General features: G+C 38.8%; 1 protein-coding gene across 11 annotated transcripts in view; it reads left to right on the forward strand.

Moving 5' to 3' along the window:
* Positions 1 to 20285, forward strand: part of DMD (dystrophin) — a 1394632-nt gene that overhangs the window by 438676 nt on the left and 935671 nt on the right. For all 11 annotated transcript variants that reach the window (XM_076355694.1, XM_076355734.1, XM_076355779.1 and 8 more), the window contains exon 7: positions 4509 to 4627. In XM_076355694.1, coding sequence (XP_076211809.1) covers positions 4509 to 4627 — 119 coding nt within the window. The remainder of the gene's footprint in view (positions 1 to 4508; positions 4628 to 20285) is intronic.

Here is a 20285-nt window from a genome sequence, read left to right on the forward strand (position 1 = left end):
TAATGTATTGCCCTGAGCAGCACAAGTGTAATTAGAACTTCATACCAAATCCCTGCAAAAAACATTTGGGGGTGGAGGTAGTCCCTTGGATATCATTCTTTTCTTTCCTTGTCCTAAAAGCTTTTGTCACTGAATAATCTTTTTACACCCTAGTCTCTGTAGTATTTGTGCAACACATCCTTGCAGAGCTTTTTAAGAAGGTCATAATAGATAGCTTTGTGGTTACTACAGCGTTCTCTTTGCTAAATTTGATTTATGAGCTTATGTATCCTATGCCATATGCCAGCCAAAAAGTGTTAAATTTGGAGAGAAAAAAGAATTGAAGAATAATCCATATGCCTACAGAGTAAGGTGTAGGAGTGTGGTGGGTTGACCCCAGTCAGCAGCTGAGCACCCACACAGCCACTTGCTTGCTTCTCACCCTGCTCCCCCGGGACAGGAAAGAGAATAGGAAAAGCAAAAGCAAGAAAACTCATTAGTCGAAATAGAGACCATTTAATAAATGAAGGAAAGAATAGAAAAACAAGTGATGCAAAGGCATTAACTCGGCATTTCCCACAAGCAGACTGATGTCCTGCCCAGTCTCCAAGCAGCAGCCACCTTGGAAGACAAAACCTCCCAACCCCACCTTCCTTTACCCCAGTATTTATTGCTCTGCCAGTTATATAGTATGGAGTATCCCTTTGGCCAGTTTGGGTCACCTGTCCTGGCTATGTTCCCCTCCAGCTTCATGCCCACCCCCAGCCTACTCGCTTGGGGAGGCAGAGGCAGGGGGGAAAGAGAAGGTCTTGATCCTGTGTAAGCATGGCTCAGCAAGTCAAACAATTGGTTTGTTATTAGCGCTGTTTTCACCACAAATCCAAAACACAGCATCATATGGACCACTATGAAGAATGTTAACTCCATCCCAGTCATACCCAGTACAAGGAGGATGGAAAAAATTGTGCAGACATGATCTATATTTTGAAAATGTCTGTGTTTTAGTACACAAACCAGTCTATGAGATCACAGACTTAATGCATCCATGACTAGAAACAGAGATTATCACCTAAATTTCCTCTCCCTTCCCTGTCCTGCCCCCAGCTAAATTTAATATTTTGAAGTTAGAATCATAGAATTGTTTATGCTGGGAAAGACCTTTAAGATCATCAAGTCCAACCATTAATCTAGCACTGCCAAGGCCACCACTAAACCATGTCCTTAAGTGCCACATCTACACGTCTTTTAAATACCTCCAGGGATGGGGACTCAACCACTTCCCTGGGCAGCCTGTTCCAATGCTTGACAACCCTTTTGGTGAAGAAATTTTGCCTAATATCCAATCTAAACCTCCCCTGGCGCAACTTGAGATGATCTGCTCCATAACCTTCCTCAGCACCAAGGTCAGACTGACTGGCCTGCAGTTCCCTGGATTCCCCTTGCAGCCCTTCTTGTAGATGGGCGTCACATTTGCTAACCTCCAGTCAACTGGGACCTCCCCGGTTAGCCAGGACTGCTGATAAACGATTGAACCTTCCGCCAGCTCCCTCAGTACCCTTGGGTGGATCCCATCCAGCCCCATAGACTTGTGTGTGTCCAAGTGGTGTAGCAGGTCACTAACCATTTCCCCTTGGATTATGGGGGCTTCATTCTGCTCCCTGTCCCTGTCTTCCAGCTCAGGGGGCTGGGTACCCTGAGAACAACTGGTCTTACTATTAAAGACTGAGGCAAAGGCAGCATTAAGTACCTCAGCCTTTTCCTTGTTCTTTGTCACTATGTTTCCCCCCGCGTCCAATAAAGGATTCTAATGGTGACACCAGGCTGGGAGCCAGGTATTGTTCTGCTGGCTCTTTCTGTTTCTTCCCTCCTCATTCCCTGCAACTGAAAGGATGAAGGAGAACACTGCCTGTGCTCCTGATCCTTTAACCAGTCATCCCAAGGCCCTGAAGTCTCTGTTGATTGCCCTCGGACTTCTTGTTGCAATTTCATCGCTGCCTACCTGAAAAATCAACAATGGATAGTAATCTGAGGGCCATACTAGGGTAGGAAGCTTTCTCTTCACATCTTTAACCCGGGCCCCAGGGAGGCAGCAGAATTCCCTAAGAAGTCAGTCCGGTCTGCATATTGGGCCTTCCGTTCCCTTCAGAAGGGAGTCTCCTATGGCAATGACCCATCTTTTTTTCTTTATGGAAGCAGTTTTGACGCAGGGCATAGGCTGACTTAACCTCGGTGACACCTCCAAGCTAGATCAACCGTCGTCCTCGTTGGTTGGCTCCACTTGCAGAGCCTCGTACCCATTATGCAAGGGCATCTGGGAAGGTGGGGTAGTCACAGAGGAGATGCGCCTGCTGCACCGGGCAGGAACTTGTCACCGTTCCCCCCTATCCCTTAAGTCACTGTGTTCAGCTGGGCGGAGAGGATAGGGAATCCTCCATGTCATGTGCCCTCTCTGCCAGTTGGGCCTGTCTCAGGGAAGGCAGGGTGCGATTCCAGTAGTCTCTCTCTCTCTCGCACTCCCTGATATTACTCAACCTACTCCCCTCCTCCCGGAGCTCCGTCACTAAGCGGAGGAGTTCCTCTACCTGGGCACACCTCCCACAGGTGCGCTCACTGCTGCCGCCCGCTACTGGCATAAGAGCAGGGCACAGCCTGCAGCCTGACACCTGGCTGGCAGCGTGTTCCCACCGGAGCTCTGTCTGGGAAGCTGCGTCAGTCGTGGTGGGTGCAGAGTTTAGAGAAGCCATGGCTTTCTGCTGGGTGGATGCCATTGCTCCCTGGTCGAGCTGGCAGAGCTTCAGCGTCCTTCCTGCACGCCCTTCCTGCACGCCCTTCCACGCAAACGGCCGCGCTGCGCAAACTACTGCGCCATGCCCTTGCTGACACGCCACGCCCTGTTTGCCCGCCCTGTTCATGGCACTCCTGGTCGCTAACGCTCCCTAAGGGCTTCTTTTATATGGGGGGGTGGGGCTTGGCTGCCATTGGTCCTGTCCCCTCCCAGGTCTTGTCAGCCGCTGTCGCGTGAGCTGCGGGCTCCTCGTGCCTCTCTTGGCTCTGCCTGAGGTTCCCCCGGTTCAGGAAACCCCCCTGTGCACCACACTAAAGCGCTCCACTGCGGATCATGCCAGCACTGGAGCTGCTCACCTCGGCAAGTTGTTCTGCATGTGGGAAGGAGAAACTTCTATTTTTAAATAATGTTTAAGAACCTCTGCATAGAGAAGCAAAGTACCTTAAAATAACTTAATTGTTACTATGTAAATCACTCCCCTCTCAGAAAAAAATTGGACAGCAAAGGTGCATAACTGGGAAATTACTACTACATAAATGGCATTTTTCCTTTGTTCTCTTGACGTTATTATACTGTGATGTAGTGAACATTTTTGCCATCTATTATAACTACAGGAGACTGTTTAAAATGAACTTTTAAAATTAATAAAAATGTAAGTAAATCTGTCATAACTAATTGCAACATTTTAATTTGTGTAAATAACATACTTGATTTATCTGTAGGTAAAATTATATGTTTAAATGTTTTCTGATTTAGAACACTATCAAAGTCACAGTGTAGTTGTTTTTCTTCATATTATATAGACATTAATTACAGAATACCTGATTAAACTTTTTTTCCAGAGTGCCTGATAACAAATTCTGATCTCCTAATGGAGAACTCTCAGATGAAATGCCAAAGGTCACAGTGTATTAACATTATTTATATTGCAAATGGTTCAACTGATAATACAAGAGGTCAGATTGTGTGTCTGAGCTATAATTCAGTTTTGGTCGTTCTGTCTTTCCTGCAAGAGCATTTAAATTGTGCTCTAGTGTTTTTGCTCCTACCAGCTAAAACCTATGATTGGACTACAGTTTTATACTAATCTGAAAAGTGTGTATTTTTCTAAATGTTTTGATAAGAAAAGTGGCATGTGCAGCTATGCTGCGTACGTTCCCAGGTCATGAATTTTTGAACCTGTTGACCAATTTCAATTGGATATAACGAGCTGGTAATCTCAGAAGCAATTACATTCTTAGAAATAGGAAGTGAAGTGAAGTGAAGTGAAAAACTGGTGGATGGAGAGAGGAGGAAGGCTGCAAAATGACCTCAGTAGTTATCTGTCCTGCTTGGCCTGCCACGAGCCAGTCCCAGTGTGCACGGCCACAGAACATGATCCTTCTCACCCAGGCACTCTTCAGGACTGGAAGAGGGGAGCAAGCCTGCTGCAGGCATTTTGGGCAGTGACAGGAGCCAGAGCACTATGGGTGAAAACAGCCGGTTTGGGGGAGTGAGGTTATAGACTGTTGGGACTTAGTGGAGAATAAGAAATGTGGTTAATGTGATGGTGATGAACATGCATGAGAATAAGATGCAAACCCATTAGAAACCAAGCTTCATTAGTTCCAGTGCTGACTGCACAAGTTCTTTCATTAAGAAAATAAAAAAGTAGTAGCTGATGCTGATGGATAGCCGTAGAAATATGTAACTAAATCTAATGCTAAAAAAGAAGAAACTTACTGTTCCTCTATCTTTGCTTTAGACCAGACCTATTTGATTGGAATGCTGTTGCTTCTCAGCAGTCACCTGTACAACGATTAGACCATGCATTCAACATAGCTAGGCAACACCTGGGCATAGAGAAACTCCTTGATCCTGAAGGTTAGTAGAAATTACGTTCTTTTCTCTAAGTGGAGAATCATTTTTCCATGCATTTGACTGTAAATTAATTTTACTTTTTTGCACAAGAATGTAACATTTTGCGAGATACATCATAAACTGAATCAAAATCCTTTATTTATGTTTTAATGTTACCTTTGTGCTCTATTGGAATAGCATAAGAACTGCCTGTATGTACATGCTCTAAAGCAATTTTTTTCCAGCTTTGGGGCCAGAGTTTTAATGTGCATGCACTGAATTAAAGGTATCTCAATAAGTAGCTGATTTCTGTTTCAGAGATTTAGAGTATTTACAGCTTTTATATCTTCTGGAAAGATCATGAGTTCAAATTACCTTTTAATATATATCCAAAATGTGTATTCAAACTCTAGATACTCATATCTTTAAAATATGACTTATACATCTTCTGCATATTGAAGTTTTATCAGGATGACATGACTGATATCACTATCATTTAGACTTATATGTAATAGACTTGTCTATTTTACCTTAACTCCATCTTTTGTACTTCCTTACACAGTCATGTTTGAAAGGTTCCTTGTTCTTCACATAATCGTTTTAATTTTGTCCATTTCTGTATATTATCTGCCCTACTTTCTGCATTGCTGAGAGCCTAAGTAATTTTCCCTCAGAGACCATTTCTAAAACATTCTTTACTATAAGGCGATGTTGAACAACTGTTGTATTTCCTTTGTATGTATGCCTTTGTATATATATACACTGTCTTTTTCCACACCGTGATCCATATGCTATATTTGCATGCAATTTCCTACAATTTGCCTGTTAAGTCACTAATAAATGCAGTTTTCTATATGTTTGTGCTGTTCTCAGTGGCTCACCTTGTGGTGAGTTTCTGGTGGGAAGAACCAGAATTTAACAAAATGTAAAAATGAGTCTAAAACTTAGCATCGGGTCTCTTAATGTTTAAATATAGTAGGGCATGTCTCAAGATTGAACTAATAATCCTGTATCCCTTATATTTACCTAGGAGAAATGTATGAAAAAAACTGTCTGCTTATGCTGTAGTTGAGCATCATAAAGCTCTCTGCTTTGTAACCTTACTGCTTTGTGGAGTGAAAAACTGTTAGAGGGGATGGTCTAATTCAAGATGGTGATATTTTGCCCTGTGTAGAATCAAAAGAGGAGCATCTCAAGCGGTGCTCACGGTTGGAGCAGCAAGTAAGATATGAGAGTCAAAGATGACAGGGACTTGCTACCTCATAGGTGAAGGTTTCGTGAGTGCCTCCTGAGTGTCCGTCTTGTGTGCAGTCAAATAGTTCCCCTTGTACCAGCAACGTATGGGGTGTCTGTAGTGGAACTTGTGGAAGAAATGCACAGTAAAACAAGTACAGCATTGCTTGCTAGTATACTATCTTTCATCTCTAGAACTGAATTTGGGTGAACCACTGGAGGAGGAACAGGCTTGCTACGTGCTAAAGCATGAGATGCAGCTTGTAAGCTCTGAAGGAGATTGGAACTGAAAACTGGGTTGCACAAGTGAATAGATATAGTCGCAGTCTTTGCTATAATTGGTTGAACTTTCCTTTTAAAATAGATTAGTGAATACATTATTTTCTGTATGCAAAAGTCACTTTTGATTAGACATTTTATTCTGGTTTTGGCAAAGATACTTGCAGTTGTTTAGCCAACAACTGAAAAACTCTCAAACATTGGTGGTTTTCCAGATGTCTGGTGTAATTATTTGCTATTCAGTGTTGTAAATCATGGTGCTTGCCACCTATTTTTTTTCTCTATAAATAAAAAACTGCAAACATTTCCAAAGGAAAAGTAAATTCTGTACCTATTTGAAAACATATGAATTTGTGAAACTATAACAATTTGGTTCATGATAATAAATCTGTTCATAGACTGAAAAGTAGAATTACTGGTACGTAAGTGAGGAATCTTGCTTGAAGGTTTCAGCATACTACTTCTGTAATTTTACTTTGTATATTTATCACCTCTCCTAATTACATACTCAAATATCTCTTAATGGCACATTGTGTAACAACACTCTCTTCTCTGGCTGTTAACATAATAAAAACTGCAAAGTGCTACTGTATTAGAACAAAAAGGGAGTATGCATTCAGTGGTGAAACATTATTTTAATGTAACTTAATATTTGTCAAAACAGCACACGTAATTTATGAACACTTTAAAATTTGTTTCTGTTAATTAAATATTTGCTGTCTCGATATTTTGAAAATATTATGTAGAAAGGAAGCCACTATTCAATAAAGCCCTACTCTTCTGCAACCATATGCGGTAGTCAGAAAAGGTTTGGGTTTTTTAGTTTGTGTTCTGAAGTTACTGATGATTGATACATCTTGAAACAGATTACTAGGGAATCCATCTTAGCAATTATATTTTGAAAAGTAAATATTTTTATTCACCAAACATTGGTTTTCTACGTTATATATCAAGTTCGTTTGTTTCTGAGGTTGCTGATATTTCAAGTCTGTTCCATGAGAAGTAGTCAGTTTGTTTCTGAGGTTGTTGATATTTTAAGTCTGTCCCATGAGCAGCTTTCAAAACATTGTTTCAGAATTTGATCTCCATTTCAATAACCAAAGTGGTTAAGATATGGACTACGTTTAAGTATTTCCTGTAAAAGCTGTGTTGTGTAAGTTAAAACTCTTGTATTTTGATTCATGCAGAGATGATGGTTCTTGCTATTTTTGTCGCTTATATTGACTAGTATGAATGCTTTTTACATCAGCAGTGTATCTTAAAGCAGGCACTTTGCTTAGTTTTTAAGCAAGTGAACTTAACAAAACCTGCCCTAGCCAATTGTATTTATACTGATGATGAATGCATCTTAAAACACAGATGAAAATACTAGGCATCTCCTGTAACAGGCTTCTTCTGTGTCCTTTCATCTTCTTAAGAAATTCTTATACACAAGTCCTAAAGTAGTTTGACAAAATTGTCTTGTTCCTATTTTGAAACATTGACTTTGTATCTTGTCTGTGAAGCTTGATAATGTCTTCACAGAGTATGTAACCTTACTAACTTCCTCTTAAAAATAGCAAGCTGTATGTCTTTCTGCTTATAACTTTCCTCTAAACAAAATCAGCTAAGGAAAGATTGTGATTAATCAAGTGTTATCTGAAGATACTGTGTTTTGATATAAATTCCCAAAATAGGCTACATATGCAGCATAGAATAAATTCTGCAGAGCTATTCTGCAATCAGGATGTTCATAATATTGGGGGGGAAAAAGCAAACAAACTTGTCTGCAAGAATAAGATACGTAGTAGGAGCTTTATTCCAGCCTTTTCCCTTTCCTTTTCAGACAGAAGAGGTGAGAAAGCTCAACCCATTCCACAGCAAATTTTAAAATGTTAGCTGTTGGTTCTTTGTTTTGTTGTTGTTTGGTTTTTTCCCCTGATGTTGAAAAGGTATGTAGAAAAATATAAGGGACAGGTTTCCATCCTCTCTTCTGACATGAAAAAGCAGTGGAAGATTCAGCTCTATTCTGGATGCAGGAGTTGAATGTACATAAAGTAAGTTTGCTGATGATACTAAACTAGGAGGAGCTGTGGACTCCCTCAAGGGTAGAGAGGCATTACAGAGAGATCCAGATAGACTAGAGAGCTGGGCAATCGCCAACCGTATGAAATTTAACAAGAGCAAGTGCCAGATTCTGCACCTGGGACAGGGTAATCCTACTTATACATACAAACTGGGGGACGAGAGGCTGGAGAGGCAGCCCCACGGAAAGAGATCTGGGAGTTTGGGTTGATGGCAAGTTGACTATGAGTCAACAGTGTGCCCTGGCAGCCAAAAGGGCCAACTGTGTCCTGGGGTGCATCAAGCACAGCATAGCTGGCTGGTCGAGGGAGGTGATAGTCCCATTCTACACTGCACTGGTGCAGCCCCACCTCGAGTACTGTGTGCAGTTTTGGGCGCCTCAATGGAAGAAGGACATCAAACTATTAGAGTGCGTCCAGAGGAGGGCGACCAAGATGGTGAAAGGACTTGAAGGCAAGACTTATGAGGAGCGGCTGAGGTCACTCGGTTTGTTCAGCTTGGAGAAGAGAAGGCTGAGGGGTGACCTCATTGCAGTCTACAAGTTCCTCAAGGGGGGCAGCAGAGGGGGAGGTGCTGATCTCCTCTCTCTGGTGACCAGCAATAGGACATGAGGAAGTGGAATGAAGCTGCGTCGGGGAAGTTCAGATTGGACATTAGGAAAAGGTTCTTCACTGAGAAGGTGATCAGTCACTGGAGCAGGTTCCCCAAGGATATGGTCACAGCACCAAGCCTGTAAGAGTTCAAGGAGTGTCTGGATATGACCCTCTTAGTCATATAGTTTAGTTTCGGATAGTCCTGTGAGGAGCAGGGAGTTGGACTCGATGATCCTTATGAGTCCCTTCCAACTTGACATTATCTATGATCTTTTTGATTGAATCTTGCTAGTGAGTGAAATGTAAGCAGGCTTATATGTCTATCTGGTGTTCACTACCAGTGAACCAGTGTATTAACGATAAAAAGGGAAAAAATAAGAAGGTGTGGGGAAAATTGGTGGATGGTATAAAGTGTTATTTAGAAGAAAGTTAGAGACCTAGAGATTAGTGGTCTCCCAGAGTCAGAGATTAGTGGAGATTAGAGATTCAAAAGGAAAAATGTGTTTGCAAATTGAACTTTTTAGGCCAAAGTATGCCTACGTAACTCACAGTGACCTTTTGTTGTAAGACATTTGTGATTATGCAGCTAAGATGTTTTAATTCTTGATAATGCTCTCTGTGATCCTTTCAAAGGAAAAATAGTTATTTTTCTTCGGTTGTTCAAAATTATTATTTGTGAGCTTCCAGTCATGTCTCATTCAACTTAAAATACCATGCAGTGAACATTGCCAAACCCAGGTCATTTTAATAGTGATTTTTGTTCAGATTTGAATGGCAAAGCTAACATGTGGAAAATTTCTGCTACAGTAATGTGTATTTTTTAATGGTGTGCTTTTTTTTTTTAAAGACCATTACTCTTGGTACAACTAAGGAAAATATTCAACTTTTTTCACACCTTTGTGATGACTCTTGTGGTATGCTGAATGTAAATTTGAGCTGCTGACTTTTGAAAAGATTTTGCTTGATTGTTTTCAATGTAAATAACTCAGGTTGTTAATATCTGACTGCTCTCTTGAATTTAGAGTATTTTAGACATAAATAATATAACCCTCTGAACATTTTTCTTTTAAAAATTATAAAATCTTCAGTTCCTTACATTCCTCACTCATTATTCTAAGCTATTACTATGTATGGGGAATGAGTAATGATGGAGATATTTGCCATCTTTGTTGGTATGGGTTCACTTTAGCTAATTTCAGCAAAAGACTTAAAATATCTTAAGCAAATCAACCAAATGATGATGACATTAGTAATTATAACATATATATGAAAGATTGAAAAATTGATCAAGCTGTTAAGTTTAGTCTATATCTCTTAATAACATCTAATTATCCATAGCTGCAGTTACATCTTTTAGTAGTTAATTGATTCTTCGTGATTATTTTATCTGTATTGCAGTTGTGGAGGAACATGATTCCAGTCTTCACATACAAACTTCAGAAAATATACTAATGGCTACTATGTTCCTTGTGTGTCCACTTTTTCATAAGCATCTTTTTAAATATCACCAAGCAAAGAATAGGGTAAACAAAGAGCAACAAATGTGTTATGATCAACAACACGTAGTACTTATATGTTATTGGCTGTATACTGAGTTTTACTTTTTACTTTGGGATAAAACACTGTCACAGATGGAGTGAAACTGCACTTCACTCATAAGAGAGAAGCAACAATACTTTATTGATACAAAACAGTGAGTTAAAGCCTGAATTAACAAAGTTCAGTGGTAAATGCGACAGTGAACAAGATTCGATGACAAGGTACACTTGATTATTTACTGCATAGAGGACAGGGTCAGACAAAACTGTCAGGGAGACCCTCCCGTTGAGTCATGAGGTTCAGAAAGGACCCCCTTGGCTTCTTAACTTCTTAGAGAGGAGTTCAGGTGCGGCTGGATCCAATCCTAGTCCTAGTCTTGGTCAATGGTTTATGTCTAAAGGATTATATATGCGCAATCAATCCTTTATATCACTTAGCTAAGATTTCAAAGTTTAGCATGCTATTAGTCACTTACCCAAGTATCTGTTGCAGCAAGGAATCTCTCAACCTCGAGGAGTAACCTTGAGAGGTATCCCTACTCAAGAGGAGATCCTGGCATGCAGCCCACTGCTGTGCAGGAGAGCTCAAAGGGCTCTTGGGCTGCTCACTATTTATAGGGGTAAGATGATTGACTCATAGTCATATTTACATACCGATAACTGTGGTTAGGTGGGCATCTTTCTCACAATAACGAAGGGCTATTGTGTGGTTATCTGGCTCCCGAATCCACTTCGTTAATGGATGAAGTATCACCATCAGCACCCATTAACGACTGCCCCGGGTAGTTATCACTTAAGCAGGATTACAGGAGATAAAGGTCAGGTTGGGCGGGGGGAGCACACCATCACAAACACATGTCATATAGGAGCAGAAGGATCTTTTGAGGAACAGTAGGGAATGCTCTTTCAGAAACTGAATCTGGGAATACATCTGAGCTGTGTCCTCTCTCCCCTTAACAAAAAACAAGTCTGAGTGCGGTAGCAGCAGTAGCAGCAGCAGGAGATGAAGTGTCTGTGTGCTCCCTTCTAGCAATAAACATCTGATTCTTGGTTTAATGAACTTGTCCCTGCTGTCATTTTTCTGGGTCTTGTGCTTGTTTGTGCTAGCCCAATAATAAATAGACTGTGAAGTTATATAAGGCATTTCTGCTGTCCTTTTTAAGTGAAGTAATTATCCAGTTTCTTATACTTTACTGTGTAGCCTGATAAAAACCTCGTTTAATCCATCCCAGTCATGTTTTCCGTATTTTTCCTTAATTTGCACTGATGACACGAGTTTTTGGCACTATTATTAAGTGATAATGAGACTCAGACTGTTTTCCATTTGATAACTTCTTTGTTTGATCTTGACTTTGCATGTTTCTGTATCTCAACAGTAATGGGTTCTACCATATGTGTAGCACAGAGAAGAGGGGAAAAAACTGTCAGTGTTGTAGTTCATGAAGTCGTTAACCCTGTCTGTACCCAGTAGTTGTATACAGTGGTAATACTGTTTTGGAGTTCATTTTATTGCCCTTGCTGATATGGCTCATGTCAAGGGAGTATGAGAAGATATTTGTTTTCTATCATGCCCTAAAGTTTAGAAATGTTTTGCCTAGTAGAGTGTCAGTGTGTGGGATTTTTTTTTTTTTTTTTTTTTTTAAAGGCATGGGGGAGACAAGTCACAAGAGCTATGTTTGATATTGTGTTGCTGAGAATAGTCAAGAAAAATGCCAGATCAGGCTTAGAAATCATTATTTCAGCTGCACAAAAACCTTATAATGGTTAGAAAATAAAATAAAAAAGGATTGTTTTTTCAGGTACCTTTTGGTTCTCAAATCCTGGAATACTTTTGGTTAAATAAGACAAAAATCTATAGGATTCACAAAAATAAAGAAGTTAATTGTTACAGGATGTTATTACTGGACTTTAGCCATAAATATTTGGACAGCTTTATGTCTGGAGCTGCCTCTTAAACTAATGGCACCAGCTTGGTACCAGCAGTAAATTTTCAGTTGGGAAACTGTCATAGTGTCTGGTGTCTGTTACACAGCTGCTTAGGAAAACAAATTCAGATCTGCAGGGGCCTTCAGTCCTATTGCCAATTTAATGATTTATCAAGTTGCAAGATTGCTGGATATGTTATTTATTTTAACCATATCTTTAGTGACAACAGAAGATTGTGTTTGAGAACTGTCTTTGTATATTTGCTGGTCTGAATATTCAGTATCCTGTCAGTATTTGAACCTGTGTATATGAGCTAGGTAATGCAAAACAAAAAATCCTTTTCTGACGGTCAGAAAAATTTACATTAATAATAAGTCATCAGTTATATATATTTTAATATCTAATTTCTGGGTTGCTTTTGCTTCTATTTCAAAAGTAACAATAGAAAATGCATGTAAATATATACTCACATAAACTATCAAAGCCATTGTATCTAATTTGTGTTTCCTGAGCACTATCACCTGCTCTGTTAAGGTATTCTGCAGCTGTGCATTTTGAGTGTTTCTGTGGAATGTATGATTAGTGGATGGTTTTGGTTCAGACACTGACTTCTAAAATTATGTCCTGTATGAAGCTAGTCAGTGAGCAGTTGTTAGCTCTTAGCAGTACTGTTCAAAACAAGAAAAAGATAAATCCCTTAAAAGGAATTAATAACTCCTAATCATGTCCCCTCTCCCTGCTGTTTTTATTTGAGTCTTAAAATTCTCATTTTTTAAAAAAATACAGGAAAAATGTGTTGAATTAGTCTCTTCAAGTCTTGTTCATGTTCTGGCATATGAATTCTGCTTATCTCTAAGCATTCCTTCTACTGGAACTACATATAGCAGGGGTGGACTTGTATTAGCATTGTTGAAGCATTGAAGTACAACAGTAAAAGCACAACCCTTTAACTATTGCTTTACTGTTTGTCAGTACAAATTGCAGCTCTAAGTGCTGGATATGCCATCATGCCATATCATGTACTTTGTCTTTAGTTCATAGCACAGCTCTGAGACGCAGAGCAAGCGAAGGGCTGTGGAAATACCTTCAAAAATAACAGTGAAAAGTATACAATTTATTGGCTATGTAATTGTAATGCAATAAGTAAGCTTTTATCTGAATGAATTTGTAATACAAATAGGTTTTTCAAGTGGTTGCTAGTTTGATCTATATTCCTGTTGTAATATTTTACTTTACAGTTCCTTTTGAGAAATATTTGCCCCCAAAATTAAACTGCATTTCTTATTTTCCTACTGATAAGATGAAAGTCCTGTTTTTTCTTTGCAGTCTCAAGCAAATAGAAATAGTCAACAAATATAGCAAATTCACTAGCCTCCTTCTAAAACCACTTTCTCTTCCATATTTCTGAATAGCTTTATTACTGCCTCATTGACCTGTGAGCAATTTAATTATCAAGAGACTACTCAACAATCAGTAACTTTTACAGGGTTTCATGGAAATAAATGACTTGAAGGGTGCTGCGTTAAGAGACTCAAGGACAAAACAGGCCCTTCCTCTTATCAGTGGGAAGACTTATAATAACTGGGATTTAATTGGGAGCAGGGCACATACGTTACAAAAGAAATTGTAAAATTTTCTACCACAATGGATTTGCAGATTATAATATCATTTGAAATACTGAACTTGAATAATAAATAACTATCTAGTAACTGCATTGTAGGTAGTTTAGCAACTGTTAGACGTAAGGACCAGTATATGGAAGGTCTGAAAGTATTTGGAGTATAGAACAGATCATGTGATATTTCTCAAGAGCTTATTCTAGCAAAAATAGTTGAACAGTTTTCCTCAGTGTCTAGACTGTGAATCTGACTCTGAGTCACTCAGTTTCTTTTTGAACATGTAAAAGATAAGCATCTCGGTAATATCAGCATCTCAGTAGACAAGATGTAAAAATAAACAATTCCACGTTGTCCAAAATATTCCATATTTTCTTTCAATAGTGAAGACTATTATCTTTCACCCCAAGGAGAAAAAGTAGGCTATTATATTTCTAATATGTAAGCCAGCACAGAAGACCTTTGCAGACAAAGTTGAATTCAGAGGTTTTCTGGTATGCTTCTTGGGGAGAAATTGTATATGGTAGCTGGTGACACCACTGACAGTTCAACCTTCTAAAAATAATATTCATTACTTCTATTATCAAGCAATGGAGCTTTCTGAAGTCTTATATTCTGAAATATTTACATCTGACCATAGTTTTCATTAAGAAATAAAAAATTAAGGGGAAAAAAAAAAAGAGGGGGGAAGATTTGGGAAGTGTTATTTCCTTGCTGTACTTTTTACAAAGATTCATTCTTAAAGACAACGTTAGGGAATACCAGATGATCTTAAAGCAGTCAAAAGGCCTTGTATATGAAATAAGAATGAAGACTGCAAAAGAGTACGCATCTGCTTGTATCTGCTTTGACCGGGTAAGGAGCTCTGCATATGTTGTAAAGGGCCACAGACCTCTGTTGCCTTGTCATTGGTAATGTTGTCTCCCTGTTTTAATGAAGCCCAGGGCACATGGTAATGGAAAATGCATTGGAGCTGACAATATACTACTGAGTAATCTTGACATTGTGAAATGTACTTGGTTGAGTGGATTTCTCAGCTGAAATGGGTCAAGGGATCTTTAACATTATGAATGTTTTTTCTATATGTCCTGTTGTTGCTCTGCTTCAAGTGTGTTCTGTGAGTAAAAATGTTTTATCTATGACCTCAGCATATGTGTCACATAAAAGCAGATATGCCATCTTTTGGACTTCCAGTAATGCTTTTCTGTTGAAAGCAAGGAAAATAAGGACTGTTGCAAAGAGCCATATGGTAGCAAAACACATGTAAACAAAATTTGTTAGCCAGTTAAAAGTTTTTTCTCCTTTACAGCTATCTTTTTACAGCATCGGAGATCACATAAAACAATAGTTATTAACTGGTTTGTCATGCATCAAATAGAAATGGGAAAATAGTCCTTTTCCTTAGGACCTCCTGACAAAGGAGGAGGTTTGTTTCTGTGCCTATAGAATCGTAGAATCATAGAATCATAGAATAGTTCGGGTTGGAAGGGACCTCTAAAGGTCATCTAGTCCAACCCCCCTGCCATGGGCAGGGACATCTTCAACTAGATCAGGTTGCTCACACCTGACCGTCCAACCTGACCTTGAATGTTTCCAGGGATAGGGCATCCACCACCTCTCTGGGCAACCTGTGCCAGTGTTTCACCACCCTCAGCGTAAAAAATTTCTTCCTTACATCTAGTCTGAATCTACCCCCCTTTAGTTTAAAGCCATTCCCCCTTGTCCTGTCGCAACAGGCCCTGCTAAAGAGTTTGCCGCCATCTTTTTTATAAGCCCCCTTTCAGTACTGATGGGCTGCAATAAGGTCTCCCCGAAGCCTTCTCTTCTCCAGGCTGAACAACCCCAACTCTCTCAGCGTTTCTTCAGAGGAGAGGTGTTCCATCCCCCTGATCATTTTCGTGGCCCTCCTCTGGACCCGCTCCAACAGGTCCGTGTCTTTCTTATGCTGAGGGCTCCAGAGCTGGACGCAGTATTCCAGGTGGGGTTTCACCAGAGCAGAGTAGAGGGGTAGAATCACCTCCCTTGACCTGCTGGCCACGCTTCTTTGGATGCAGCCCAGGATACGGTTGGCCTTCTGGGCTGTGAGCGCCTATTGCTGGCTCGTGTCCAGCTTGTCATCCCCCAGCACCCCCAAGTCCTTGGGGGGTAGACCCAGATCAAAATATTCTGCTTTTATCTTAGAATCCCAGTTCCTACAATAATATTCCATAATCTGTACCTTCAGCATTGTAATACATGTACAAATATATATATAATTATAAAAAGGCTTTCTGAAAATAGAGATGGTTCATGTAAAGATTTGTAGAGTATTGGAGGTTAATACTCTATAAAAAATCTAGAGGAGGACTTTTGCTTAAAATTAATTAAAAAAAAACCCTATTGGGTATCTTCATATCCTTCAGATTTTTGATAACTGAAAGAATTTGCTCTATTTAGAAAACCCATAAACAACTTGCAATATTCTACTGCAAAGATACCACTATCTGCCTGTCTGTTAATATTGATTTGAAAAGCTGCTAAAGAGATTACCTAACTTAAGAGGAAAAACTTATACAGGTATCTTGAGACTTCTGGATTTTTAATTTGGTCACAAATGGAAGGATGATTAAGATGTTTACTTGCTGGGAATGAATAACATTAATTGGTAGCATGTTTGATTAAAATCTCTGGATTTGAAATAGAATAGGAGAGAAGTGTTAATGACCTACACTCTCTTTGAGGCACACTATTCCCACTAAACCTCCAAATACAATAGAGCACAGTTTCAGCCACACAAGGATTAACCACTTCCTAAAACCTGGCAGTAGGTCAGAAGCTTGAGTCAAGTTCACCAGTATGCTGAGCCTTGTACTGGGAACAAAACATTGACTTATGTACAGGAGTAGACTACTTTGCTTAAAGTAGTCTATAGAATATGTGATAGATAGAATGTGATATAGAATATCACATAAAGATAGTTCTTACCAGGCTGTGATTGGAAGTTCTGAGTGCTTTGGTTTTGTTACTCCAATTTAAAAAATAATAAAAAAAGTTTTAAAAAAAAAAAAGTGAGGCATAATTTTGCTAATGCAGCAGCAGCAAGCATTTGCTTTTATTTCAACTCGTGGTAATATCCTGCTATATCCTTTTAGTCATGCATACAAAGATGCACATACAAAAGCCTATTTTCAGAAGTTCCCATGAAACTGTAAGGCAAAATCAGTGATTTCTGTCCAGCATCCCAGATTTTTCTCTGGTGCTTCATTTGTATACTTTCTTTCTTTTCTGTGTGAAAGTTAACTGTCTGAGTGCGGGGAATGTATTAGACTGCATAAGGCAGAATCAAAGCTCTACGATTCTGAAATTCTAAGTTTGTACATTGAAGGAAATGATAAATTTTAAGAACTTAGTTAAGATGGTGGTCTAATCATTGTTTTAATCCTGCTTCGTAAGCTTATGATTTTAAGTTGCGGGATTTCTTGTTTCACTGATGAATTCTGTTATGCTATTTCTCATGCTAAAGAATGTTTGATAAGGGGAAAATAATGGGTTGATGATAGACTGTGGAATATTTTATTGAGAAATAAGATTTCACAATGGCAGGGAAGGAGAGAGATAGAAATGCTGACAATTACTGAAAATAACTTCAGGAGCAGGAAGAATCTGGGTAAAATTTATTACCAAGAAAATATGAATAGTAACATCTAATTTTTTTTAGGTTTTTTTTTTAACATCAAAACCGTCTGTAGTGAAAATAGACTTCAGCCTGTTTAAAAGTGCTATCAGTGACTGGTAATGAAGTGCTCTAGTTGTTAAAGTTCCCTTCAGCTGAAAAACTTTCAACACTGTAAAAATTTAATTCTTCTTTTCTACATCACAGGCTGTCTCAACATGCTACAAAAGGAGAGAGAAAGATTAGCAAAGAATGTTTTACTGCAGAATATGAAAGATTCTATCCAATAAAAGAAACCTGAATATTTGCATGCTTCTTTCTTTATTCTGTCTCTCTTCTATGGGCCAGATCTGAGAACCTTATTATTTGAAGAAAGTGAGTTTTCAAACAGTCAAAAATAATTTTCTCTATTTCAGTACAGAAGAGATGGCAAAGGTTGTCTTGAATTTAAAATTCTCCAAAGTATTGAGAAAAAAAGTATTTCTTAAATTTACTTAGGTCATGAATACTGTCATAATTTTTGCGGAAATACACTAATTTCTCTTTAGAGTCAAACTGCCTCTGTGCTTTCCAGTTATGAAAATGCTGATAATTGTCATAGCCAGAAGTCTCATGTGCATTAGAGGTGTTATTTTATGAAATCTTAGTAAACCATTGTACCCCAAGTGGAAATGCTGGACTTTCTCATTCTGGTACTTGTTATCAGAAGGTCATCTGAAACACATTTATCCACCAGGTGGTGGAAGAAACAAATTTGAGTTGAAGCCTCTGGAAAAGAAATGGAAGGAAGAAATTCATATGCATCTTTTGCTTAGAATTAATGTAATTGATTTTTAATCTCTAGACCAGAATTTGACATCTGACCTGGTTTCTTAGACTCTGTAGTCCGAGAAGATCCAAATTTTTGAGTCATCTAAGGTGGATGCTTTTTTTAGGATGAGATGAATCGTGTCATAAAGGTAGATAACTACTTTGAATGGATAAGTTCTGGTTTTGGCCCTGACTCTGAGAGAGTCCAAACTCATTCACGTACATAAGTCTAACTTTGTGAGATGTATCCCAACCTTTAAGCATGGCTGTCTTGAGATAAAATTTCGAAAAAGACCCTAAGAGTTATAATTCCCTCTGTAGTGATTTACGTCTTCAGTTGACATTCTTCCATGACAAGGTAACGTATTTAAAGCCTTAATTAATTTCCTTAGCATCTCAGTGTGTCTGCATTAATCCTGCAGACAAGACTTTCTGGGCACTGTAATGGGTTTCCTGTACAGAAATCGGATCAGAAAAAATACCTTGCAAGAGGAATTTCCTTTTTCCATACAATGAGTATTATTTTCTACTGATTCCGAAGAGAACACATGGTAATGATTGAAATGATTGAATCTAGAAAGAGAAAAAAGAATCACCTATCCTCAGGCAGTTCTTGCATTTTAAAGATATTAAAATGAAAGTGCATGGAAAGCAGGACTACAGGAGAAACTTGCTTAGTTTTTCTCAATTCTTTTCCAGATTTTTCTAGCTTTGAGGTTCACTGTTAAAAGAGGAAGAAGTGGTATTGTCATATCTTCATAGAAGATGGTGGGTTTATTCATTTTCTGGTATTTCTGGGGATTATTTGCTTTGTAAATAAGGCAAAAGCTGTTTCTAAAATTACTGTAAAACTCTAGTCTATTGTTGTGGATAATTTTCAGTGGCTTCATTTAAATGATGTAGTTTGAAAAACCTTGGTTCAGTCAGGGAAATTGAAGTTCAGATAGGATTTATGGAAAGTTCTGAGGCATTTGAATGCCAAATGGCAGTCATTGTTGGGGCACTTGCAAAAATGAATAAATACATTAAAAAATAAAGGAACAAGGCTTCAGGAGATCATACTTCCTCTGTTTTCCTCTAATCTTTTATTTCATTTCCCTCTTAGTTTTTAAACCAATGGCTTAATGAGCAGTGGCTTTCTTAGTAGTTACTTTCTGGAAGCTAGGTGGAAGGAAACAGCCCCAAATGAATGCTTTCTCTTGATAGAAAAATTATAACATGTATTTGCTTTTTGGTAGATACTGGAAGTAACCATTTTATGAATACCATGAATACAGGATAATTTCTGTCACAGCTTTCAGCTGGAACCCAACCAAGAGAGAGACATTTGTTGTTAGAGTGGTCATGGAATTACTTCCAAAGAGGGTTTTTTGGAACTCAAGATTTTCTGGTTTCCTTATAGTTTGCTGCAATTTATCAAGAGAGTTGTTTTCTTTTGTATAGTGTCTTGCAGTAAGCAGGCTGTAGATTATCTTCTGGTAGTTCTGATTGCTCTGCTTATCATAAAATTTACTGTTACATTATTTAGTGCAACAGTACAGAGAGTCTGAAAGGTTGTTGTGAATTAGTGAAGAGGTTTATATCGCTAATGTGTATAAACCCTCTGTGGATAATATTTTTGAGATGTGACCTTTAGGGATTACTCTGCCAAACAACTGAAGTGGCTATATAAAAAATCAGCCTGAAACGGGAAGAAACTACTTAAGCCATAACCACATAACCAAAGCGATTCTCTGAATGTGAACTGTGAGGGGGGGTGCTTAAGGAGTAAACTGAAATGTTGGTTGTTGTTTGGTTTTTTTTTTAGTAGCCCACATTTTAAAAGGATACAGTGATAAGCAGAGACAAAATAGTGTGAATCAGTTGTAGTGCTTGAAATAAACTGTCTTTGGTGAAAATGGACTGATGCTCCTGAAACTACTTCTTAGTCACTGAGCAGCAAGGGAGTAAAGCTTGTGTGCGTTTGTAATG

Source organism: Aptenodytes patagonicus, chromosome 1, assembly GCF_965638725.1.
Source record: "Aptenodytes patagonicus chromosome 1, bAptPat1.pri.cur, whole genome shotgun sequence".
Classification (NCBI taxonomy): Eukaryota; Metazoa; Chordata; class Aves; order Sphenisciformes; family Spheniscidae; genus Aptenodytes; species Aptenodytes patagonicus.